General features: G+C 43.7%; 2 protein-coding genes across 2 annotated transcripts in view; one reads left to right on the forward strand and one right to left on the reverse strand.

Moving 5' to 3' along the window:
- Positions 1-3,762: 3,762 nt before the first annotated feature.
- LOC114043859 (tryptase alpha/beta-1-like) lies at positions 3,763-8,745 on the forward strand. The gene is made up of 6 exons (XM_027863084.1): positions 3,763-3,806; positions 3,976-4,036; positions 5,007-5,217; positions 5,905-6,167; positions 7,858-8,021; positions 8,176-8,745. The coding sequence occupies exons 1-6, from the start codon at positions 3,804-3,806 to the stop codon at positions 8,332-8,334; spliced, it is 861 nt and encodes a 286-aa protein (XP_027718885.1). The 5' UTR covers positions 3,763-3,803; the 3' UTR covers positions 8,335-8,745.
- Positions 8,746-20,850: 12,105 nt separating this feature from the next.
- The window catches only part of CACNA1H (calcium voltage-gated channel subunit alpha1 H), a 156,069-nt gene continuing 150,926 nt past the window's right edge, over positions 20,851-25,993 (reverse strand). Inside the window, exons 32-33 of the mRNA XM_027863001.1 lie at positions 23,771-23,949; positions 20,851-22,987 (exon numbers count right to left, since the gene is read on the reverse strand). Coding sequence (XP_027718802.1) covers positions 21,812-22,987; positions 23,771-23,949 — 1,355 coding nt within the window. The 3' untranslated portion in view covers positions 20,851-21,811. The remainder of the gene's footprint in view (positions 22,988-23,770; positions 23,950-25,993) is intronic.

Below are 25,993 nucleotides of genomic sequence, written 5' to 3' on the forward strand. Positions count from 1 at the left end.
TCCTCCTTTCTCAGTACAAAACTTAGCTCAGACTAATCCACTTACTTGGATCCATTTAACCCACTTGATTAATTTTTTTTATCATTACGTCAAAGTTAACTTATATCCACCCCCTTTATGTATACTCCTTTAACATGGTACAATAACAATACAGTTCTCAAGAGTTGCAAATGTCATCTTCCCTTGTAGGGATGAAAACATTTTGCCCTTGTTAACAACATATTGTATCTTTCTGTCCCATTTACCTTTTTATATCTCTCTTGAATCTTGTACTTGAAGATGAAATTTTTTTTGTTGAGCTCTGGTCTTTTTATCAGGAAGATTTGGAAATCTCCTATTTCATTGAATATCCATCTCCTTCCCTGGAAAATCATGCTCAATTTTGCTGGGTAGTTAATCCTTGGCTGCATTCCAAGCTCCTTTGCCTTACGGAATATCATGTTTCACATCCTACGGTCTTTCAATGTAGAGGCTGTAAGGTCCTGTGTAATTCTGTGGTTCCATGATATTTAAATTGTTTCTTTCTGGCTGCTTGCAGTAATTTCTCTTTAATCTGGCAATTTTGGAATTTAGCTATTATATTCCTTGGCGTTTTCAATTTGGGATCTCTTTCAGGCAGGAAGCAGTAGATTCTTTCTATAGTTATTTTACCTTCAGGTTCTAGGACTTCAGGGCAGTTTTTATGATTTCCTGAAGGATATTATCCAGGCTCTTTTTTTCATCATGATTTTCGTAGGCCTATGATTTTTAAATTGTCTCTCCTGGATCAATTTTCCAGGTCAGTTGTTTTACCCATGAGGTATTTTACATTTTTATCTATTTTTTCATTTTTTTGTTTCTGTTTGACTGATTCTTGCTCTCTCATAGAGTCATTAGTTTCCATTTGTTCAATTCTAATTTTTAACACATTGTTTTCTTCTGTTAGATTTTGTACTTTCTTGTCCAATTGGTCAATTGTATTTTTAAGGGATTTGTTTTCTTCAGTGTACTTTTTTTTTTCCAGTTGGCCAATTGTGTTTTTTAGGGACTTGTTTTCTTCAGTGTACTTTTTTTCCAATTGGCCAATTGTACTTTCTAAGGACTCCTCTACCTCTCTCATTTGACTTTTAAAATCCTTCTTGAGCTCTTCTTAGAAGGCTTTTTGGGCTTCACACCAGTTCATATTCCCTTTTGATGTTGCAGATGTGGGTTTGATGACAATGTTGTCCTCTTCAGAATTTCTGTCTTGATCTTCACTCTTCTCATAATATGAATCTATCATACGTTTCTTTTTACTCATGGTGTTTTTTTATTCCCTGGCCTTTAAAGAGATCATGCTCTCCTGCTGGGGAGCAGAGGGCACTGACCCAAGCTTCTTGTGTTGGGAGCCTAGGTCTTGGTCACTGACTTTGTGTGCTGGGGCCTCTTATGTTGGCAATTGGAGGCTGTAGGGTTCTGGCAGCTTACCTGGTGTTGGGCTGGAGTCACCAAGGTTGGGACTTCCAGGCAATCTAGGTTGCCTGCTTTTCCTTTCCTTTAGCTTTGTTCAGCTCCTTTTACGTGGGTGCTGCAGGGTGTTTATCTGCCTGGGGCCCCTTGCAGTGCTGCTTCCCTTAGTTCTGTTGAGGCACTGGGAGACTCCTTTGCTGTAGAATGCCAAGGCACCTGGTGGTTTTCTGAGCTGATTTCCACCAGTTCCCCCACCCTCACTGAGGCACTCAGAGGTCCAGCTGTTGGTGTTTGCCTGTTTGACCACCTGGGCTTTGGGATCTCCTCCTGGTTGGCAGTTGGAGGCTGTAGGGTTCTGACAGCTTACCTGGTGTTGAGCTGGAATCAGCAGGACTGGAACTTTTGGGTAACTCTAGGTTGCTTTCTTCAGCTCCTTTCAGACGAATGCTGCAGGGTGCTTATCTGCCTGGGGCCCTTTGTAGTGCTGCTTCCCTTATTTTTGCTGAGGCACTGGGAGACCCGTTTGCTGTAGAATGCCAAGGCACTAGAATCTTCTCCTGGTGTGCTAAAGTGGGTCTTTCCACTAGCTGGCTGGGCGACTCCCAGTTCCATACTGCTCCCCTTCCCTGAAGGTAAGAGGGGCCTTTCCCATTAATCCCTCTAGCTACCTGGGCTACTGCGCTGCTGCACCCCATGTTTCTTCTGGTTCAGCTGTTCCAGGGTTTTTTGTAGGGTGATATTTTCTGGGTTTTCAGAGGTTGATAGGGAGGGTGAGAGTGACTACCTTTTTACGCTGCCATCTTGGCTCCCAGAAGTGGAAGTCCATTCAATATTTTAAAATACTATCTACAGATGGAGAGAGTGCTGTGGTAGGCACTGCCTAAATGGAGTTTATGCTCTGGTAGGGTGCTAAGACACAAACTCTGCTGAAGGCTGACTCACTATATATGGGGAGAAATTATATTACAATATGATGAATAATAACAGTTAGTATATGTATATATTAGCTATTATTATATATTATATATTATATAGCACTGTTATATTTTAGCATTATAGTATATGTAGTGCTCTATTATGTAGTAATGATGATTATATGTATTACTTTACAAATATTTCATTTTAACCTTAAGGAAGATGCTATTATTATTGTCTCCATTTTACAGATGAGGAAACTGAGGCAAAGGGATGTCAAATGACTTGTTCAGGGTCACGTGGTTAATTAGTGTCCAAGGCTGAATTTGAACTCCAGTATTGCTAATTCTCAGTCCAGGGCTCCATCCACTGCACCTCTTAAACTGCCTCTTTTTGAGCCTTGAAAAACAAGGAGCTCTGTGTCATTCCCAAATGTCCTTGTTCCTGTTATGATCAGTCATAGGTCCCTCCCTACCTTTCAGAACCCAGGGAATGGGGGGAAAGACTTAACCTCTGAGCACACGTTTGTTAGTTGGCTCGTTGCGGTCCTTTATTCCTGAAGAGAACCAAAATGACATTATTACGTTAGAGTCAAGTTACGTTGTGTCTGACTGTAGCTGATCAGACCAATCCAAGAATGCTCTATCACAGGGCAGGCACAAGAGTATATGTGAACATTTGGGGGGATTCTCTAAATCTGTGCATCTTGCATTTCTTTTGAGCTACTTCAATTTTGCTTTGCTCATAGAGCATAATACCTTCTCTGATGAAGGTGTGCCATGCTGGGCAGTCCTGTGCCAGTGTCTCCCATGTCATGCAATCATTTCCAAAATTCTTCAGAGAGACCTTGAGAGTGTGCTTATATCACTTCTTCTGACCACCACGTGAGTGCTCGCCTTGTGTGAATTCTCCATAAAATAGTCTTTTAGCAAGTATACATTTGGCATTCCAACAGTGTGACCAGCCCATCAGAGCTGAGCTCTCTGCAGTAGAGTTTGAATGCTTGGCAGTTTAGTTTAAGAAAGGACCTCAGTGTCTGGTATCTTATACTGCCAGGTGATCTTCCGAATCTTCCTAAAACAATTCAAATGGAAGCAATGCTTTACTGGCATGGTGCTGGTATACTGTCCAGGTTTCACAAGCATACCCCAATGAGGTCAGCACAACTGCTCTGTAGGTCTTCAGTCTGGTGGTCATCTTAATCCCTCTTCTCTCCTATATTTCCTTCGGAGCCTCCCAAACACTGAGCTAGCTTTGACAATGCATTCATCAACCTTATTATCAATGTGTACATCCCTAGAAAGTATACTGCCAAGGTAATAATGTATGCTTCCTCCTTCCTTCTTTCCTCATCCCCACCCCTAGAGGAGGGCTGGACTCCCTTTCTTTTTCTATTTCCTGATTTTGGAGGATAAGTAGGGTGCTGACTAAGGCGGAAGAGAGAGCAGAAGAAACTGGCCATGGTAAGGATACTGCTCCCTTCCTGGCCTCTGGCAGCCCATAGCTCCCCTGCTATACCCAGAAAAGTGCCACACTGAAGATGTCTGCTCCATCTATCACCTTGGAATCCAGGTGCCCCTCTCTTCACCTTTTGATGATTTCCATCCTCTCCTCTCTCTGTTCTCCCTCTAGGAGCTGTTTCTGTTGTTCATGACTCTTCCCCTTCTGGGGACTTCATTGCCTATGCCCCAAGGTGAGTCATTTACCTTTCTACCTACTCCTTGAAGTCTCTGTTTCTGTCTCTTACTACCACATAGAATCATGATAGTAAGTAGCCCATGAGAGACATTTGAGAATGGTACAGTTGAATTCTGGGGAGGGGGAAAGAGTTTAGTCTCTAGTAGACTGGACTTCCTGAGGTCCTCTTGGGTGGTAGCATGGGGTAGCAGCCTCTGGTACTAGCTGTGTGGACCTAAGAACTTAATCTCTCTCAGCCTTGGTTTCCTCATATATAAAATGGGGATAAGAACAATGCTTACCCGTTTGATGTCAGGTGGGGCATTTGTGAACTTCATAGCAAGCCCTTAGAGTGCTGTAGGATTAAGGTCATGGGAGAAGAGCTGGAAGGACAGACCTTAGAGACCATGCAGTCCAACCCTTCATTTTGTAAATGAAGAAACAGAGGCACAAGGTTAAATGCCCAGGTTCACAAAGAGTGATAGAGAGACCACTCAGCTCCCTTGACTCCAAATGCCAGTCCTCTTTCCAATATGCCACATCACCTTATGGAAATGTCTATCATTAATATATACATCTATTATTAGTGTTGAGCAGCTAGGTGGCACCATAGTGCACAGAGCACTGGGTCTAAAGTCAGGAATGCTCATCTTCCTGAGTTCAAATCTGACTTCAGACACTTACTAACTATGTGCCCCTGGGCAAGTCACTTAACCCTGTTTGTCTCAGTTTCCTCATCTGTAAAATGAGCTGGAGAAGGGAATGGCAAACCACTCCAGTATCTTTGCCAAGAAAACCCCAAATGGCATCACAAAGAGTCAGACACAACTGAGCAACAACATCAAATTATACTTATTGTTATTATTTATAGTAAAAATCTGTCTGTGAGCTAGACCCCAGTATAGAATCTGAGGCTATGGAAGGGAGTGGTCACTGAACCTGATAATCAAAGTTTGAAGAAGAGAAATAAATGCTTGGGTCCACAGGACTGCAAAATCTTTTTCCACCACCATATGTCTCTTGGAGGGCGAGGGCTGGCATTGTTGGGGGTGAGGAAGCCCCCCAAAAGGAGTGGCCATGGCAGGTCAGCCTGAGGAAGCAGAAGGATGAGAGAGAAGATGCATTATGGATGCATATCTGTGGCGGCTCGCTTATCCATCCCCAGTGGATATTGACTGCAGCATCCTGCTTTCCTGAGTAAGTCAGTCATCTGCTTGTGGTTCATTGTTAATGCAAGCAGTGTGGGGTGGGCTGGGAAATAAGAATGGAGTAAGATGGGATTTGGGAGACCTGGGTTTTGAGACCAGACTCTTACTGACTCATTGAAAGCAAGGTGTTTCTGCTCTCTGAGACTCAGTTACTTTCCTTGTAAAATGGGGATAATAGTCTCTGTCCTGGGTTTTTCTTTTGGGTGTTAGAAATGAAATTATTTTAGAGTTCCATACTGCTGGATGGTACTGTTATTATTATTCAATGGGAAATACATATATATATATATATATATATATATATATGGAGATGGGAGGAGGGAAAGAAGGAGAGAGGGAAAGAGAGAGAGACAGACAGAGAAAGGGGGGGGAGAGGGAGACAGAGGGAGAGAGAGAGAGAGGGAGAGAGAGAGAGAGAGAGAGAGAGAGAGAGAGAGAAGCAGACATAGAAAGAGAGCCATGGAACTGGAGTATTTTTCCCTTGTTGCAGAGGAGAGAGGAGGTGGGATGATGAGTAAATCCTAGAAGGCTCAAGTCCCCATTTCCATGCTTGGGAGCTACTGTCGGCTTGGGACCAAGGACTAGGGTTGTGTCCTGAGGCTGCTGTACTCAGCCAGAGCTCTGCAACCCCAGCCCCAGGTATCCCTATGGAATGTTCTTCTCCTGCTTCCCCCAGTATGCGAGAGGAGCCTTCAAACTACAAGGTCCAACTAAGGGAGCAACATCTATACTATGAAGACGACTTGCGGCCCCTGTCCAAGATCGTGGTCCACTCCAGCTTCACCTCCAAGACTAAAGGCGCTGATATCGCCCTACTCAAGTTGAAGGAACCTGTCCAGATTTCCAGCCAAGTCCAGCCCATACAGCTTCCTGCCATCTCACAGAACTTCTCCAACACAGAGTGCTGGGTGACCGGCTGGGGGGATATCTATTATCAAGGTGAGCAGCCTCTAAAGGAGGGATGGTTCTTCTTGGATTTCCCTTTTCTGGGAGCTGGTCCAGGGCCAAGACTGGGAATGCTAAGGCCAAGGAAGAAGGGAGCAGAAAAGTTGGGGGAAAGACATTTTTTCCCCCTTCTTTACTAAGATAATTGCCTTGGGTCTTACGGGTTTTAGAAGATTCTGGGATCCCCTGGTGCTGAACCCAAGTTTAGTGGGTTGGTTTTGGTCATCTCATATCCAAACAATGGCATAAACCTCCAAGAATACAAACCCTATGCAAGCCCATAGGAAAGGCACTAGGATTAGAAATCAACAAAAAATCATCAGACAATCAATGGAACATCTGTCAAGCATGTCCTATGTGCCAGGCACTGTGCTAAGCACTAGGGATACAACAAGAGGCAAAAAACTAAAGCAAAACCCATCGTCAGGGCCCTGAAGGAACTCATATTCTAACAGGGGAGACAATGTGCAAAGTACTGTTTCTATCAAAGATATATTCAGGGTAAATGTGAGGTAATTTAGAGTGAAAGCACCAGTAGTGAGGATTTGGGAGGGACATCTCTTGCGGACCTCTTGCACAAGGTAGGATTTGAGCTGAATCTTGAAGGAAGCTAGAGCAGCCAGGAGGTGGAACCAAGGAAGGAGAATGTTCTATACGTGGGGGACAGTCCATGAAAAGGCACAGAGTCTGGCGAGGTGCTCTCAAGAGCACTCAGGGCATTCCAGGAGGTTTGAGTGGGTTGGCTTTCTCTAAAGAATAGCATCTCTGCTGACCCGCCAACTGCAGCTACACTGGGGGGAGAGCCAATTAACAGGGAGAGGCAATCTCCAGTCAATCAATCAACCAATGAACAAGCATTTATTAAACCCTTATTATGTGCAAGACACTGCACTAAGCTTTGGAGAATACAAAGACTGAGTGAAAATTGTCCCTGCCTTCAAGAAGCTTACATTTTAATGAGGTAGGAAACATGAATAGTAGATGTGTATATAATGGGGGAGACAACATGTGTATTAAATGTACATTAAATATATATATATATATACACATACATACATATATAAATACACAAGTTAATTTTTGGGGGGCGGTACTGTCATGCAGGGGGAATCAGATAGGATTTCTCAAGCTTCTTGAGGGCAGGGGCCATCTTGTTTTTGTCTCTATCTCTGCAGCCTAGCAAAGGGTCTGACAGAAAGTAGAGATTAGTGGATGTTTCTTGTTATTATACTCTGTGTGTAGCCAACCACTGCCCAGTATGTGTATATGTGTGAATAGAACACCATATTGGATGGGTTCCTGGGTTCAAATGCCAACTCTGCTACTTCTGACCCATGTCATCTGTGACAGATCACTTCCCTTCTCTGCAATTCACTCTCTTTCTTAGCAAAATGAAAGAGTTGCACTAAAGTTAACAGTTCTGACTTTTTGGTCTCAGGGTCACTTCACACTCTTCAAAATTATTAAGGACTCCACACAAATAGATTTTTAGAGGTTATGTCTTCTGATATTTGCCATATTAAAGTTAAAATGTCTTTGTAGTATTATGAAAATAGCTTTGACCTTGAGGATCTTCTGAAAGGGTCCCTGGACCATGCTTCGGGAACCCCTGGACTAGATGATCTCTAATGCTTATTTTGAGTAATAAGTCTACATCCCTATGAGCCTATGATTCCCTTTACAGAGAATCTGCTCCCTCCATTCACCTTGAGGCAAGTGCAGGTCCCCGTTTTGGCCAATCATCACTGTGACCAGCTTTACCACAAGGTTTCTACAGTTGCTGAGTCTGTAAGGATAATTCCTGAGGACATGATATGTGCTGGCAAAAGTGACAATGGCATCTGTGAGGTAAAGGTCCTCGGGAGTTTCTTTCTCCCTTCTCACTGCTTCCTCACAGGTCCCCAGATTGCATTCCAGAATTCCCCTCTCCCTGGGCATCTCCTGGTTTGGGTTTTTTTTTTTTTTTTTTGGCCAAGCCAGATGCTTCTGTTCTGTCTTTCAGGGGGACTCCGGAGGATCTCTTGTCTGTAAGGTTGAAAACTCTTGGCTTCAGGCTGGGGTGGCAAGCTGGGTAGAGGAGTGTGGCGGAATTCCTACACACCCTGGAGTCTACACAAGCGTCTCAAAATATTTGGATTGGATCCAGAAGAACATTCAGTGATCTTTCTGCTCAATTTCTCTTCACTCCCTTCCTAGCCCCAGGCTCTGTATTTACTGTAAAGCCAATCAAAATCTCCTCTATCTTTCCCTATTCCTCCTGACCCACCCTACATCCCGAACTCTTGGCTGGGAGTTAGCACACCTAGGTTCTAGCTCCCTGCCCTGCCACTGGTTCCATGTGTGACTTCATGCAAATCCCTTCCTTGGGGCAGTCCCCAGCTTCCTGCTCTGTAAACTAGGTTGTGGGGGTTTTGGTTCTGACATTATGTGGTTTGGTGGGCCCATTCAACTTGGACATAGGGGCAAATTTTTTTTTTGCAGGGGAGTGATTTTTGGGGCAAGGGAGGAGAAGGGAAAATTGGTTGGTCTACATGATGTTATGCATATCTCATTAAACTGTCTGCAAAATCTTCCTGCTCTGGAACCCGTATGTTTTCTTTGAATTGGCTCTCGCTTTGGCTAGGACAGCCACAAAGAGGCAAATGTTTAGGAAGTTACTGAGACTAATCAAGGCAACATTCAGAGAGACAATTTTTTGCTTGATATAGCCTGACAGTTCATTAGTGGGAGAAACTTTTTGGGGAGGGGGTGAGAACTGTGAACACTGTCCTCCTGGCCACAGGAAACCCTTCTCCAATCCAAAGAGGGGAAACTGCCCAAATCTGATCCAATTTCTCAGGGCATGTAGTGGAAAGACCCTTGGTCTGGGAGACAATAGACTTTGGTCCTAGTGCTAGCTATGCCCCTGTCTTTATCTGCAACCTGGGGCAAGGATTGTCCATTCTCGGGGCCTCAAAGTTCTCCTCTGTAAAATTAGTGGATGAGACTGAAGAGGCTGTGGACCTCTGGGTCCATCCTTGCTTTTCTGCTTGACTCCACCAGGAGGAGACTGCAGCCCACGGTAAAATAGATGTCTTTTTTAACAGAGAGGCTGAGGATGCTTTTCCGAATAGTTTTGTGGCTTCTTTAGTCCTGACGCCTCTAAAATGGGATTGAGCTAAAATTTTCATGACTCAGCTCCCATTTGCTCTAGGGTTACAGGAGGTGGGATTTTTTTTTTGAAGGGGGCAGACCATAGATCATAGGGTTCTTTTCTGAGAGGGATGAATTGGAAAGGGTTGGATGAAAGTCAGGCAGTTAGACCAGATGATAGCTCCAGCCTCCAACACCAATCAAAGACTGAGGGAATAATTGTGGATTATTCAGGCCTTTTACTTAAGGGCCCCCTGACCCCCTCCTCCAGGAAGCCTTCCCTTAGCATCCCAGCCACAGTGAGCTTTTATTCTTCTAGTGCCATGCACTGTATTCTTTCAGCAATGGGTGAGTGAGTGCATGTGTTTTCCGTGGTGCATTTCTAGCTTTGTGGGAGATGTCCCTTTCTGGCAAAAGTCAAAGCCCCATTATCTCATCAAAGGAATGAGAGGAACTCATCAAACTGAGCAGCTCCACTTGAATCCCAAAAGCCTTCATCAAAGCCTGGTTTTCCAGTGCTGCATTTCAAGAAATCATAAATGAAACTACATGGAGCAAAGAAGTTAATTATCCAACTTTTTTTAATGAAAAAATAAATAAGTAGGGAAAAGAAAAAAAGAAATCATCCCCTAAACCCCAAGATATTTTGTGAGGTTTCAATGATCAAAACTTATATTCCTTTGAGCAGAGCAACCACAGGAAAGGGTATGATTCCTTATGTGGACAGAGGGGGAGGAGGAAAAGAAGGGAGAGGAAGGAAGGAAGGAAGGAAGGAAGGAAGGAAGGAAGAAAGAAGTAGCATTGCTCAATTGGAACTGGTCAGTTGGGTCTCCACTGGGGCAGTTACTACTACTCACATATTGTTGCTTGTCCTTCATTCTCTTTTTTTTTAGGCAGTTGGGGTTAAATGACTTGCCCAGAGTTACGCAGCTAGTAAGTGTCAAGTGTTTAGTCTGAGGCCAGATTTGAACTCAGGTTCTCTTGACTTCAGGGCTGATGCTCTATCTACTGTGCCACCTAGCTGTCCTTTCTCCTTCAATCTTTTTTTTTTTGGTAGGCAATTGGGGTTAAGTGACTTGCCCAAAGTCACACAGCTAGTACATGTCAAGTGTTTGGTCTGAGGCCGGATTTGAACTCAGGTTCTCCTGACTTCAGGGCCGGTGCTCTATCCACTGTGCCACTTAGCTGCCCCTTTTGTCCTTCACTCTTGAAGAAGACCAATGACATTAGGAAAGTGATGTCTTGACTTTCAAGTGAATTGCATTAAAGTGAGACAGGGCTGTGCAAAGTTGCCAGTCTCACTCTCTCCTTGGGAACCATTTGGGTCCAGTGGCAAGATACACATCAGGACAGTGGAGATAGAGGACCAGTAAGACTTGGTTGGAATTCTGCTTCAGGCAGTGACTACCTGTGCAACCAAGTGTCTTTAGCTGTCTGGCCTTCAGTTTTCTCCTCCATAAAATGAGGGGGTTTAAAGTCCTCTTGAGGTGCACTAAGGTCCCTTCCAAAATCTATGACCAAAGACTTGCACCTCACACTCTATCTCCTTGCTATGGATTGTATTGGACTGAGCAGTCTGAAATGCTTGTTAATTTTTAAAAATGAAAGCAAATTAGGATATCAGAACTGGAAGAGAACCTAGAAATCACTTAATTCAATCTCTTCATTTTACAGAAGGAAAAACTGATGGACAGAGGGTTCATCTTCCTTAGCCAAGACCACCCAGTGGGATTTACAGGAGGGCCAGGACTTGAATTTGGCCCACCCCTCTCCTTTTTCGGGCTTTTTTTCCTGCAGTACTGTACTGTTTTCTGCTAAGTTATGGCAGATGTTGGCAGAGACACAGGGAGCCTGAAGGATGGAGTTTTCTTAACCCCTCCTCTTGAAGATGCCTCAATAATGGTAGTGTGTCCTTGGCTATGAGCAGCTGCAAACCCTAGGTCCATTCCTTCTCAGTCTTTCTCTAGACTGTGAGACCCCTGAGAATTATGCTTGATCCCTCCAGAGTAAAGTTGGGGTTTGCACCTTCTCTATTATGTAGATAATCACTGAGTTGGAAGGGAGAAAGGACCTTAGAGGTTACCTAATTCAACCTGTTCTTGAGCCTTTCTATATCATTAGAAGCCTCTCTATATCACTGGAACAAGTGAAAGGATGGAAGGAAACAAGTGCCTTCTACGTGCTAGGTATTTTACAGATATTATCTTATTTAGTCCTCACAACAACTGTGGGAGGCAGGTGCTATTATTATTTCCATTTTACAGTTGAGAAAACCGAGGAAGACAAAGGTTTAAAGTGACTTGCCCAAGGACTCACAGCTAGTGTCTGAGGTTAGATTTGAACTCAGGGACTGGAGTCCAAAAGACTTGAGTTCAAATCCGGCCTCAGACACTTACTAGCTGTGTGGCCTTGGGCAAGTCACTTTACCTCTGTCTGCCTCAGTTTTCTCAACTGTAAAATGAGGATAATAATAACACTTGCCTCACAGAGATGTTGTACCGATCAAATGAAATATTCATAAATATGCACAGTGCCTAGCACATAGTAGGTGCTATATAAAGGCTTATTTCCTCCCACCCCTCCCCACCAGAGTTTATTGAGCAGGGTGGTGAGATGGTCAGATCTATGCTTAAGGAAAAGCACTTTGGCAGCTGTGTGGAGAATGTACTGGAGTGGACAGGGAGACCAAGTCAGAAACTATTACAATAGCTTCTTAAAAATCAGTTCCGAAAGGCAAGATAAAGAAGGCATGGTTAGACAGACTTTATTTGACTGATTGATTAATTTTGAAAAGATCTGGGAGTTTTAGAGGACTGTAAGCTCAGTTTGAGTCAACTGTTGGATAGGGCAGCTGAAAAACTTAATGCAAATTGAAGACAAGCATGACATCTAAGATCTGGGAGGTGATAGTACCACCATATTCTGGTGCTATTGCTTTTTACAAGGCAATTGGGGTTAAATGAATTGCCCAGAGTCATACAGCTAGTAAATGTTATGTGTCTGAGGCCAGATTTGAACTCAGGTCCTCCTGACTCCAGGGCCGGTGGTCTATTTACTGTGCCGCCTAGCTGCCCCTGCAATAGGTTCTTAATTGTAAGGCAGGAGGTAATGAAGTCCTGCACTAGAGTGATGGCTGTTGTGGGTAGAAAGAAAAGGACAGATGTGAGTGATGTTTGTTGTGGAGGTAGTAATGGCAAAGTTGGACAAATGAGTAGATATATGGAGTGAGTAATTGTGAGGTGATGTAAATGACACTAAAGCTTTGAAACTGGGACATTGTGAAGATGATGGTGGTGCTCTAGATGGTAATAGGGAAGTTCTGAAGAGGGTGGGTTTGGGAAGAAAGACAATGAGTTCCATTTTGGAAAAGTTGAATTTGAAATACTTATGAAATATCTAATTTGAAATATGATATGGGATAAGAACACAGTAGAAACCAGGGCTCGATGCATAGACCTGTTTAGAGATGGACAGAATGATAGAATCTCTCTTCCAATCACCACCTTTCAAATACTTGAAGATAGAAAGGAAGGAAACCTACCTTCCTAAGTGTCTACTATGTGCCAGGCACTGTGCTAAGTGCATTACAAATATTATGTCATTTGATTATGTCACAATAACGGGCCTGGGAAGTAGGTTCTATTATTATCCACACTTTTTAATAGTTGAGGAAACAGAGGTTAAGTGATTTATTTGCTCAAGGTCACATAGCTAGTGTATAAGCTGGATTTGGTCTTCCTGACTTCTGGCCAAGAACTCTATCCATTGTATTATCCAGTTTCCTCTTGTTCTCTCTAAATCTTCTTTTCTCAGTGTTAAACATCCTTAGCTCCTTCACCTTATCTTCATATGCCCTGATCTTGAGGCCCTTCATCTTCCTTGTTGCTTCCCTCAACTTGTCTTCAATTTGTCAAGGTCCTCCTGAAATGTGGCCCCCTACATTGAGCAGGCCAGCATATGGTGGTGCCATCACTGACCTGGTCTTGGATATCCTGCTTCTCTCCATTCTGCTTCAATTTGTATTAACTTTTTCAGTTGCCATACCCAATAGTTGACTCAAATTGAGCTTGCGGCCCTCTAAAATCCCCAGATGTTTTCAAGATTAATCAATCAATTGGTCAAATCAACTTCTGTCTAAGCATGCCTTCCTCATCTTGCCTTTGGGAACTAATTTTTTGAATTCACAAGAGACTCCACAATGATCCCAATTAAACTACTTTTGAGTCAATGGTCAAGATCATTTTGGACCCTGACTGTCATTCACATTTCTGACTCTCCCTCTCAGCTTTGTGTCATCTGCAGAATTGCTGAGAATGCCACTCTCCCTTTATTCAAATCATTGCTAAAGGCATTAAGTGGCACAGAGTAAGCATAGATTTTCTGGGGTGTCCACTAGAGATGTTCTTGATGTTGAGCCATTCATGTCTTCTCTTTGCAGCTTGTCATTCAACCAATTTTGAAGCAACCTAATTATACCATCATGTAGCCCATGGACATGTTCACCCCGTCAACAAGTTTTGTCAAATGCTTTGATAAGATCTAGGTAGATTATTTCTACAGTATTTCTCTAGTCTACCAACAAGTCTAGTAATTCTGCCAAAAAAAGAGAATAAATTGATCTTTTCTTGATGAAACAATGCTGGCTATTTGTGATTCCTGCTACCTTTCTGAGATGTTCTCTAATGATACCTTTAGTGCTTTAAAAAATTCCTTTTAAAAATTATTATTAATTCTTTTTGGGGATTGGATCTCCCTATCTTGACCAGGCTAGAAGTACAGTGGCTACTTGTAGGCCCAATCCCTTTATCAATCAATGCAGGAGCTTTGACCTGTTCCACTTCTGAAGGGGGCCATCTTGCCCCATTTAGGCAGCCTGATGCCCCCTTGATCCTGGAGGATAATATTGGTGCCTGATTTACTGTGGACACCCGAGTAGCTTAGCCCATTGCAGCTCAGGTCTCCTGAGCTTTAGTGATCCCCTAGCCTCTGCTTCCTTTGTCACAGGGTTTACAGCTGTGCTCTATCATGCTCATCAGCTTCAATACTACATTAAAAAACTTCATTGGGAATCAAAATCAAGATTTGTTGGCCTACAGCTTTCAAATGACATTCTCTTAAAAAAAGAGATATTTATACTTTTTTAGTCCTGTAACATCTCTTCAATCCTCAAACATAGAGTGCTGACAGGAGCTTGGTAATTACATCCACTAGTCCTTTCAATACCCTGGGATCTAATTTATCTGGGCCTGATGATTTATCTGGGCCTGATGGGGCTGCCCCATATCCAATCCATCATACGTACCTCCTTCCTCTTTCTGAACTCTGACACCACCACCACCCTGATGTGGACCCTCATCACCTCACATCTAGACTACTGCACTAGCCTTCCAGTTGGCCTCTCTGCTTTGACTCTTTCCCCATTCCATTCCATCCTCCACTGAGCTATTAAAATGATCTTCCTAAATCACAGGTCTGACCATGTCACTCCCCTAATCATTAAACTCCATAGGTTCCCTATTGCCTCCAGGATCAAATGTAAAATTGTCTGTTTGACTTTTAAACTTTGTATAACCTGGTCCCTTCTTACCTGTGTTGTTGGTCTTTCCACTTCCATTTTTATAGTCATTGTATATATTGTTTTCTTGGGTTTGCTGACTTTATTTTGCATGAGTTCACACATGAGGGCTACTTGACTTGACTTTTCTAGCTCATGGACCCTTTTGACAGTCTGGTGAAACCTATGGATCCTTTCTCAGAATAATGTTTTTAAATGCATAAAATAAAATAGATAGATAGGCTCTTCCCACTAACCACATTGAGAAAATGTTAGAATGTATATTGGTGAGGAGTGCAGAGTCCGTGAAAACTGAGAAAAGGTTTCAGGCTCCCTCTATTACAGGAGAAGGAGTGGAATTCATAACTCTGATTGGCTTTACCTACACTCTGGCCCCCCCTCCCCCAACCTCCATCTTACAGCCAATGTCAGGGACGGAGCTAGCCTTATCTTGGGTTTTAGAGAGGGTCCAAGGTGGTTCTTTCCCCTTCTTTCCAGCCATATTATAAGTTCCCCAAGGGAAAGGCCCAGGTTTATTCATCTAGTTTTGCTTTCCTAGACTCCTAGACTCTTTGTTCTAATTAGCTCCCCATCAATAAGGTGCAAGTTGGAGGAAGAGCTGATATTGAATAAGAAATGGTTAGGAGCTAGACCTTCCTGAGACAGACCAGAGGCGGGTCTTCCATGAACAGGATTGTAATATACATTGGAACATGCATACTATATGTATGACTAAAATATACATGTCCTTTGACCCAAAGATACCACTGCTAGGTATGTAGTTCAAGGTGGACATTGATAAAAAGAAAGGGTCCTTGTCCACCAAAATATTTATAGTTGCACTTTTTGTGGTGCAAAGAATTAGAAACAAAATAGGGCAGCTATGTGGCTCAGTGGATAGAGTGCCATACATGGAATCAGGAAGATCTGAGTTCAGATCTGGTTTCGGATACTTACCAGCTGAGGGACCCGGGGCAAGTCACTTACCCCTGTTTGCTTCAGTTTTCCCCTGTGTAAAATGAGCTGGAAAAGGAAATGGTGAACCACTCCAGTATCTTTGCTGAGAAAACCCCAAATGGGGTTAGTCTGACATGAATAGAACGACCGGGTGAACAACAACAAATTCCCTTAAGTTGCAGAATGACTGTGTAGTAAATGAATGTAATGGGATATTATTTTACTGTAAAACATGATGAAAATGGAGAACATAGAAAATCATGGAAAGATGTATAAAATAATGCAAAGTGAAGTAAGTAGAGCCAGGGAAACAACCTACTCACCAGACACAAATAGAAAGAACAACCACCACAAAGGAACCAAAACTGAATGTTGAAATAATAAAGACCAATCATGGCTCCCTAAAAGAGACAAGAAGACAAAGGAGTGGAGGTCCATGGTGTGGTCATTTTTTTGGTGCATTGATTTGTTTTGTTGAATTTTTTTTCCTCTTCCTCTTAGGGAAAAAAATTATTATAAAACATGGTTCTCTGGGAAGGAGCAGGGGAAGGGATACAGGGGAAATGTAGAAATTTAAGCAATGTAAAAAATATGTCAACAAAGATCTATTTTTCAGAAGAAACTCCAACTTGTATGTTATTTGTAACCATTCTCCTGGCCTTTGGGCATAATGATGCAGACGTGGTCTCATCAGGGCAGAGCACAATGGGACTATGGTCTCTTTCTCTCTACATACTATATATCAGTGAGTGTCATCTAAGTTTCCATTAGGTTTTTTTGGCTGCCGCATCACACTGCTAACTCACATTTAGCTTGTCAACTGCTAAAGTCCCTAGGTCCTTCTCACATGAACTTTTGTCAGTTCACATCTTTCCCATCCTGTACAAAGTACAATTGATTTTTTTGAACCCAACTACAGGCCTTAACATTTACCCCTATTAAATTTTACCTTATTAGATTTGGTCCTATATTCTAACCTATTAAAATTTTGAATCTTGATTCTGTCATCCAATATATTATTTCTGCTTCTCTAGGATTAGCTCTGCCTCCCAGTTTCTTATCATTTGATGAGCACGCCATCTCTGTCTCCAAGTCATTGACAGTCCCTCTGGAGATTCCACTAGAATCTAGATTCTTTCTTACTCTTTGGCATCAATTTCCATTCTGGAATATTTGTGATGGCCTAATGGCTTTGTCCTCATGGGGCACTATCTGCATTAGATGGAACCATCTGAAGCATTCCTTGGACATTGCCTGTTACCATATATAATACCAGGAACATACTTGTTAAGCACCACACTTCTCATGTAAAGCCATTACTTACTTCCCCAGTTGCTAAGAAAATACTCACTTTCTGAATCCTTGGAAATTTGATGACTGGTGAATGAAGCCATCTAGGGCCAGTCTGAGAGCCAAGACATCTTTGTAATAGCTCAATGTTCCCTCTGAGACTGACCCTGGGTGACTCCTTTCCCATGAGAGATTAGGTGATTGGTGTTGGGACTTTAGTGTTCAAGTTGTGTGAGCTTCTTGAGAGGAGCAGAAGAGGAAAGAGGCCTTATAACACAGACTTGGGAATTAGAAGATGTGGGTTCCATTTTTGTTTGTCACTTACTAACTGTGACTTTGAGTTAATCTCTGGACCTCAATTTCCTTTGTAAAAACAAGAGGTTGGTCTATATAACCCTGATAGTTTTTGTAGCTCTAACCTTCTGTGATTCCACTTGATAGTAATAGGTCTAAGTAATAGGTCTATCTGAAGAGCAGATAGAAATTTCATCAGAGACAGAGAAACCTGCTGCTCACCTATTAAGAGTCTACCAGAGATGGGGAAATTGGTATTTGGGCAGGTTCTTAGTAAGAGACATAGGCACAAAGGAAAAGGGAATAGGACCAGCTGGTTGCATGTGCTAGAAACCAGAGCTTGATAGGAAGAAAGTACAAGGAAGGAGAATGGACAGAGGCAGGTTGGCCTGGTGCTTTTCTTGCTCGGGGTCCAGAAGGACCTTGTTCTGTTCTCACCTCTTGCTATTTTGCTGGAATGCTGGGAACTTCTTATTCTTTTCTTTATCCATATTTTTTTCCTCCAGAGAAGAAGGAGTTAATGTGTGGTTATGGTCAATAGCTAGTTCATGGAACAAAAAAGAATGTCTGTAACTATATAACCTTCTGCAAGTCACATCACTTAATTCTAGATCTTAATTTTATCATCGTAAAGCAAGAGAATACCAGCCATACTGATCTCACATGAAGATTTCAGGATGGAACCAGAATCTCAGAAGTCTCGTCTAACTTCTACATGAAGGATGAATCTGCTCTATATACCCCAGACAAATGGTCAAGTCTCTGCTTGAATACTGCTAAGGATGGGGAACTCTCTACTTCTAAAATAATCTATTCCATTCTAATTGTTAGGAAAGTGTTGATTAGGTTAAATCTAAGTATGATTCCTGTAACCTCCACTCATGGTCTTAGGTTTCTCTCTAGTGCCAAGTAAACAAGTCTGCTTCCCCTTCCATAGTCCTTTAAATACTTGCAATCTGATGACATTCTTCCTAAGTCTTCTTTTTCAGGCTAAAGATCCCCAGCTTCTTCAAATGATTCTCTTATGACAGTTTTGAGTTCTCTTACCATCCTAATTGCCCTCCTCTGGACACATGCCACCTTGTCAAAGACCCTCCTAAAATGAGAAGCCCCACATTGAACATAATAAATACACCAGATATAGTTTTACCAGGGCAAAAGACAGTGGGGCTCTCACCTTCCCACCTCGGAACATTAGATCTTGTTTGATGTGGTCCAAGATCAGTTGAGCTTTCTTAGCCATTATGTCACACTGTTGAATAACATTTAGCTTTTGGCCAATAAAAATCCCAGGCTCTTCATACATGAATTATGATCTAGCCTTATCTCTCCCATTCTGTGCTTGAATAAGTAGCAGTTTACATTTACGAGATAATGGATATCAAAATTCTTTACCCATGTAAGGGGCTGAATTCAATTAAACTCAACAAACATTTATTGTGCACCTACTTTGAGCAATATTCTTACTAGGCATTGATACAAAGGTAGATATAATAGATCTTTTGTGTAAGGGGCTTATAATCTAAACTAATGAAGGAAATCTAAGGAAGGAAAATCTGAGGAGTCTGAGGAAGGAAAAAAAAATATATATATATACACATGTATATATGTGTATATACATACATACTCTATCTATCAATCTATCATCTAATGATCTACATAAAGAACTATGATTTGAGAGAGAATAAGATAAAAGCAAGGGAGATGTCAGGCAAAGTGGTATGAGAATGAACTGCTGGAAGTGCCAGGATACTAGTTCTGGGAGAGTCAAGGTTTCAACACCCCATCTAATTCTTTCTCTACTCCACTCATGCTTCCGAGTATACGTGGTGCCCCTGGACATTTATTTTTCCTGTTTCCTATCATGGGGCACCTCCCCTTCTCCCATTTGAGCCTCAAAATTAGTAAAGGCTAGTGAGAAACTGCAAACTGGCTGAACATTTTATCCCTTCAAGTGGACTTGAGTCTTGATTGTGAAAATGGTTAGCTGCTGTCGGGTCCGAGTCTCATCACTGCTCAGACTCTTTGTCTGGCCTGCCTTTCAAAAGCCACATCTTAGGGGAGAAGCCAGAGCCATGAGTGAGAACTCCCAGGATATACCAGGTAAAGCTCAGAAGTCTGAGGAGGGTCTTTCCCTTGCCAAGTCATCTGGTTATTCCTCTTTCTGTTGTCCCTTTCTACCTCCTAAAATTGGACAAATGTTAATGCTTTGGGGGTGGGGGGGTACAGTGGGGAAGGGACCACAGGATCATAGATTCAGAGCTCGAAGGAACCTTAGAGGGCATTTAATCCAACTTTATTTTACAAATGAGGAAACCAAGGCCCAGAGAAGTGACATTCAAAGTCATACAGATAGTGAATGGAAGAGTTAGGATTTGAACTTAGGTCATCTGATTCTAGATTTATGGATTGCCTTTTGCTTTTGTATCCCCAGCACATAGCAGGTGCTTAATAAATGCCTGTTGGCTAACTTTCCACTATACAATGTTGCCATTATTCCTTATGGGACTCTATACATGTTTGCTGATTGAATGAACTGATGAGTGAATGAATGAAAAATTCAACTTTTCTTAGATTCAACATGTAGATTGGGGGCAAAGCAAAGGGATGGAACCACCATTTTAAGGCTAGCCCCCAGGTCTGGAGGTGAACACAGGACATCCCACCCTCTCAACTTAGAAATTCAGTCCACACTTCCAGTTTATATAGTTTAATACATGTGAAACAAGATACATTTTTCTCGTTTTGCTTAATGAATGCATCAATAACAGACGGTACAAGGTGAATGCATGAATATGAGGCATCTGGGGATTATTGGCAGCTGATGGCTGATTGCAAAGAATACCATAATGCCAGGTGGATTATCATTGTGTTTGTCATCATTATGATTAGGTTCTTTTTCTTTTTTTTTCTTCTTCATAGAACAACAACTTTTTATTGATGGAACCATTATATGGAGAGGGCTAGAATGGGAAGTGAGAAATTTCTCTAAGGGGCGGAGACACAGCAGGACTAGGGCACACAAGAGCTAAGGTCAACTAGAAGCTTCATAGAGGCCCTATGCTACTCACCAATGCACACATGCATGCACACCTGTGGTCCTTCTTGGGTATCACCCTCCCCCTCCGCCCCCCAATACTGAAGAGGGGAAATGAGGTAGGGAGGAGAGACAGTTTGTGTGGGGGATGGGGGTGGGAAGAGTAGAGGAGAATCAGCAGTAGCATTACCCTTACCCTGCCCTGGTGGTTGAAGAGAACCTGGTGGTCAGCTTAAAAGCTCACCAAGAATGGGGCCCAGGACAAACACGTTCAACCTTTCCATCTGGTGCCAATAACTTACTATGACTGCAGCAAACAAAATATGTTTCTTCAATAATTTAACATTTATTCATTTCGATTCCTCCTTGCCCTGCCTCTCCCACCCCACACCCACACCCTCCCTTCCCCCCTCCACCTTCTCCAAGGCCCTTGGGCCCAAGAAGCTAAACGTTGAGTACATCTCTTCCGATTATTGCAACATTTAACCTGAATTGGTAGGAGGAGAAAATGTCAAATAAAACACCAAAAAGTCACACATACTATGGGAAGATTGCTTGGGAGTGGGGGGGGGATGAGAGGAGCGAAGGATGAAGGAGGGAAAGGATGACGCTATATTATTGCCCTAGTCAGTAGTGGTTTGGTTATCCCCAGAGGGAGGACATGATGCTTCTTGAACTGAAGAGAGGGAGACACCCAGAAATGTCCCCTGCAAGGTGAAGTTGAGAGGATGACAAGAAAGGGATGAGAAGGGCAAAGGAAGGAAGAGAAAATGAAAAAGAAATTCACTCCCACATTAAACACAAGGAAACACCACTTAGCTGTGGAAGGAGGTTAATGGCCAACATTTTGGATTATTCTCTATAAAAATATGTGCATTATGAAGACAGATTTTTTTTGTCATTTTCTTTTTTTATCTCACAAATACATTATTTCTATTTATAGAACTGCTGATATACAGACACTGTACAGCTCACGTCGCCCGGGCACTTTCATGTACTGTGTCATTTCTACACAATAAGGTGCCGTTTAGAGGCGGAAAAAGAAAAAAGAACCCAAACCTGAATCAATGTGATTGAGGCTTATGGGGGGCAAAAAAGCGACTTCCCTGTACTGTTTCCAAAAGAAAAAAATGTTTGCATTGCCCTCCCTGCCCCCTGGCTGGGATCGGCTCCAATGGTAGGCCCCACTGCCTGGCCTCCTGCAAACCTACGGGGTCATAGCCCCGGCCTGGGCCCGGGCCCTGGGCAATCCCAGCTCAGCCCAGCTCTGCCAGAGTGGGGCTGCATTCTTGCCATCCCCTTCTCTCCCCCTCCCCTGCTGGGCATGGACCTAAATCTGAGCATCAAAGCCCTTAGTGACACCCATCCCCAAAGCTATACTGGTTCATCTATTCGATCATGTGTAGTGGGTGTTGTGGGGGGTGGTCCTGACTTCTTCTGGGGGCTTTGGGGAACAGTGAGGAGGAGTTCCTGGCCTTTCTCAGGGGGGTCTCCAGAAGATTTGAAATGCTCTGTTTTTTGGAGTTCCATGGGAGTTGTTGCCCCAATGGGGCAATCTCCCGCATCTGGCCGGGAGATGGCAGGCATGGTCTGGCCACTGTCCAAAAAGTGACTACCACTTGGAGAACCTGTATCTGGCAGCTCAAAGGAGAAGTTGGGAACCATTAGGAGCTCTGAACGGCACTGGGCTGGGACTCGCCACTCCCCTTTGGGGGGCATATCATTCCCACTTGCCGCACTCTCTCCCTGCTCCAGAGAGTCCCTATGGGAGGCTGTGGGGGTTGGGGCAGCCTCACAAGATGGCGTCCTCCTCCTCAGAGTGGTCGCACTGCTCTCAGACACTGGGGGGCGAGGAGCTGTGGTGCCCTCATCCTCTGTGGGAGGATCGATGGAAATACAAGGGGGACTCATCTTCTTCTTCCTTCGTACCCCTGGGGCAGGCTCGGCCTCAGCTGGGCCAAATGACCTGGCCTTTTTCTCCCCGGACTCCTCATAGATGCTATCCCCATCTACCGAATGACGCCGCTGGTCATCAGCCCAGTCGGGTTTGTCCAAGAAGCCCTGAGCATCAACACTATAGAACTTCTTCAGGTCTTTGTCCTGCCCACTGCCTCCCATATGGCCATCACTAGGGGAAGCAGAAGCCTTTCGGGCTGGGGAAGTGAACGTGGAAGCTGAGTGGCTGCGGGCCTCCGCCTGGGGCCTCCACACCCGGGCTGAGCTGTTGATGTGACTCACTTCCTCATCAGCCGGGTCTGAGGTCTCAGGGTCTGTGGTGGGGTCTCTGCTCTGCCCAGTGGGCCGCTTGGGAATACTTCGTTGGCCAAAGGTGTGCTTGCGGGTGCGGACACTGGCAGGACGGGAGTGTGGGGATGAGGCTGGAGAGCGAGGTGGCGTCCCTGGCAGGGAGAGAGGGCTGAGGCACATCAGGGAGGCACCCAGGCTGCCCAATGGGGCCCGCTTTGTCTGGGTCTTCTCACTGGGCTCTCCTGTAAGGTTGTCCCTGGAATCTGCAATTTGACCTTCAAGGGAATCAGTCTGCAAGGCTTCCTGGAAGTCAAACACAAGATGATGGGGCAGGTTAGGGGACATCTTCCTGGAGCTGTTTGGAGGAATCAAGGGGAACCACACTTACCAAAGTTGCTCCCTTCAGTTGGTCCTGGGAGCAGTTACCCCATCTCCAGGGTCAACTACCACTGGGGTCTCCCTAGGCTGGGCATATCCTGCTCTTCAGCTGAAGGCTGCCTGCCTCAACCTCTGACTTAGAATGTGGGATTCAACCTTGTAGATAGATGCCCAGAGCCCCCAAGAGAAAACTAAAGGCCTGGGCAGATGCAGGAATGAGTAGCATGTTCTGAAGATCATGAACAACATGTTCTAGGGACAGATTCACTTAGTGTCTGGGAGATTTAGAATCTAGAAAAGCAAATAACTCTGGATTGGGGGGTGAGGTGGGGGAGGTAACAAGAAACCTGGGGTCTAGCCCCATCTCTGCCCCTAATTCACTACTGTAGAAGTGTGCAAATCATAAAATCAAAAGACCTTGGAGACAAAAGAGACTTAAACTACTTAACCTCCAGGAGACCAAGTTTCCTCATCTGTCAAATGGGGATAATTCTTTCTCTGCCTCTTTCCTCCTTCCTTCCCTCCCAGAACTATTGTGGAGATCAGATGAGATACTTTATGGAATATTGGACCCATAGAAGGAATGTGGATAATTATATATCTTTTTCCTTCAGGAAGAGGGCAAAAACAAAACAAAACAACTCAACAACCTGATAACCTTACGTCAGGTGGCTGGAAGATGGGGAATCATAGCCATTGGCTTCCTACCTGTCTATAGAGCAGCCTACTCAGGCTTGGTGACCTTGGAGTACTTTGTGAGGACCTTGGAACCTCAGCACAGGCGGAAAGGGAGGACCCAGACGCGGCTGGGAGCGATGCATTTTCCACTGGGACTTGTAGGGCTGAACAGGATTCCATAGGTTGGGAGTGAACAGAGGTGACTGAGCCTAGGAATGGAGGGGAAAAAAAAAACAAACAATGCCAAAAGCCATCCTATATACATGGCAGCAAGGAAGGGTCCTGGAGATGAAAAATGTGAGAAGTTAGTATGGATCCAGGGGTAGGGCTGAGACTGGGCCGGGTTAGTGAGTTAGACTAGAGTTGGGTTAGGGCTCAGTTTGGAAATAGGATCAGGGTTTGGAGTCAGGGTTCAGCCTAGGGTTGAGGTTAGGTGGGGAATAAAGATGTAGCTGGGTGTTGGAGCCAGGGTTGAGGGGGATCAATTAATCAGAGTCAGAGGGTGACAGTGGTCTGAGCCTCTGAACACATGTCCAGTGCCCTGGCATTAAGGGACTTGCCATGTCTCTTTCCTAGAATGTAATTCAGTCAACTGAAACTAAGAAAATGTACCTACCATCTCTGCCAGCCTGGACAGATTTCTTTCTCTACTGCACTCATCAGATTTTGCTTACAATGAGAACCACTCTTTGTGACCTCTAAATCATATTTAAAAATCTCACATGTATATCTTCTTTCCTAGACTACTGTGAGCCCCTCTGGGAGCCCAGACTTCCTTATTTGTCACTTCCTGGCTTTTGAGCTCCCCAGGTGCAGGGCCCAGAGTCTTCCCTCTTTCCTTGATGAGAAACTCTTCAAATTTTGGGCCCAGATCTGTTCCTTCTGTCTCTCCCTGACTATGAACTTCTCAAGTCTCCTTTTCCTCCCTTCTAATATGAGCTGCCTGAAGGTAGGATCTAGATTTTCTCTCCCTTTGACTCCCCAAAACAGTAAGCTTTCCATGGCTAGGATTTGGGTCTACATCTTCTTTGTCTCTTTCATGGCACAGCTAAACACAAAGATGGGCACATGGGGATGGGGGTTAAGAAAACACTTTGTGATTATATGAGTCTATTGACAAAAGAAGGAACTGTCTTCTCTGTGTAGAGAAACCAGTGGACAAACATTCCGAGAGTCCTAAAAATGCCTTCAGAAATACATATGACCTTTGGTCTTATCAAGAGAAACACATGCTTCCATTTTGGCAAATAAGCTGTTTCTCCTGGGAGGAAAAACTGGGGATGATAAAGGACTTTATTCAGGGAACTCATCTTGCCTTTGAAGCTTGGTCTTAAATGCAGGAATGTGGTCAGGGGCTTGTGTCCTGTGCGGCAGGAAATCTGAGGCCCAAAGGCATAGTCAGATGTGCAAAGACCCTCAGATTCTAGTTCAAGTCTTACTTTGGGGTGGCCCGTAGGAGGTTGTAGTTTATAAATTATTATCAAAGAACTATTATCTATAATCTATAAACTGTGGATGCTTTGAGCTGATGGAATGACTGCATGACTGTCTGATTCTTTGGATATGATGTTCCCTTTTCTTTCTCTTATCTCAGAAGTTCTCAAAGTGTGGTCCTCAAGATCAAAACTCTTTTCAGAATAATACTAACATGGCTTAATTTCTAATATAGCAAATATCAATGGATATTACCCACATAAACAGAAGCTCTTTGGGAGGGTTCCCAATAATATTTAAGAGTTGTAAAGGGGTCCTGAGACCAAAAAGTTTGAAAACTGCTGTTTCATCTGAATGATGGGTCCTCTGATTTTGGTTATGTGGGGATGTGTGGAGCAAACACCCTGACTGGCTGAGGTCTAGCTTGGGGTTGGAACATTGACAAATGGGCTCTGGTGCAGGGCACCTTGGTAGGCCAACCCATAACATTCACTAAGCAGGAAGAGGCCATTTTTGGTTTGGGTCAAGGAGGAGCCTGAGGGTAGAGCTCTGGAAACTTGGAGAAATACGGAGGGTAGAGGACTTGATTCCTGGGGCTTGAGATATATTAAGAGAGATTAATAAACTGGGTAGCCACCCAGTTTATGATGCAGAAATTTCTTTCTATGCACTTTCAGTTACTTGTATCTTTTTATGTCTCAATTAATATTTTTTTCTTTTGTGAATAAAGCCAGAATTAGCACACCGAGTTGTGTGTGGGTGTGTGTGTATGTGTGTGTGAGAGAGACAGACAGAGAGACAGAGAGACAGAAAGACAGA

This window comes from Vombatus ursinus, unplaced genomic scaffold (genome assembly GCF_900497805.2).
Source record: "Vombatus ursinus unplaced genomic scaffold, bare-nosed wombat genome assembly UNPS02014770.1, whole genome shotgun sequence".
In the NCBI taxonomy this organism is placed as follows: domain Eukaryota; kingdom Metazoa; phylum Chordata; class Mammalia; order Diprotodontia; family Vombatidae; genus Vombatus; species Vombatus ursinus.

Coding starts and splice junctions, on each gene's coding strand:
- LOC114043859 (XM_027863084.1), top strand. Junction 4,037..5,006: donor TTCATTGCCTATGCCCCAAG/GTGAGTCATTTA, acceptor TTGGGTCCACAG/GACTGCAAAATCTTTTTCCA. Junction 8,022..8,175: donor GTGACAATGGCATCTGTGAG/GTAAAGGTCCTC, acceptor TCTGTCTTTCAG/GGGGACTCCGGAGGATCTCT.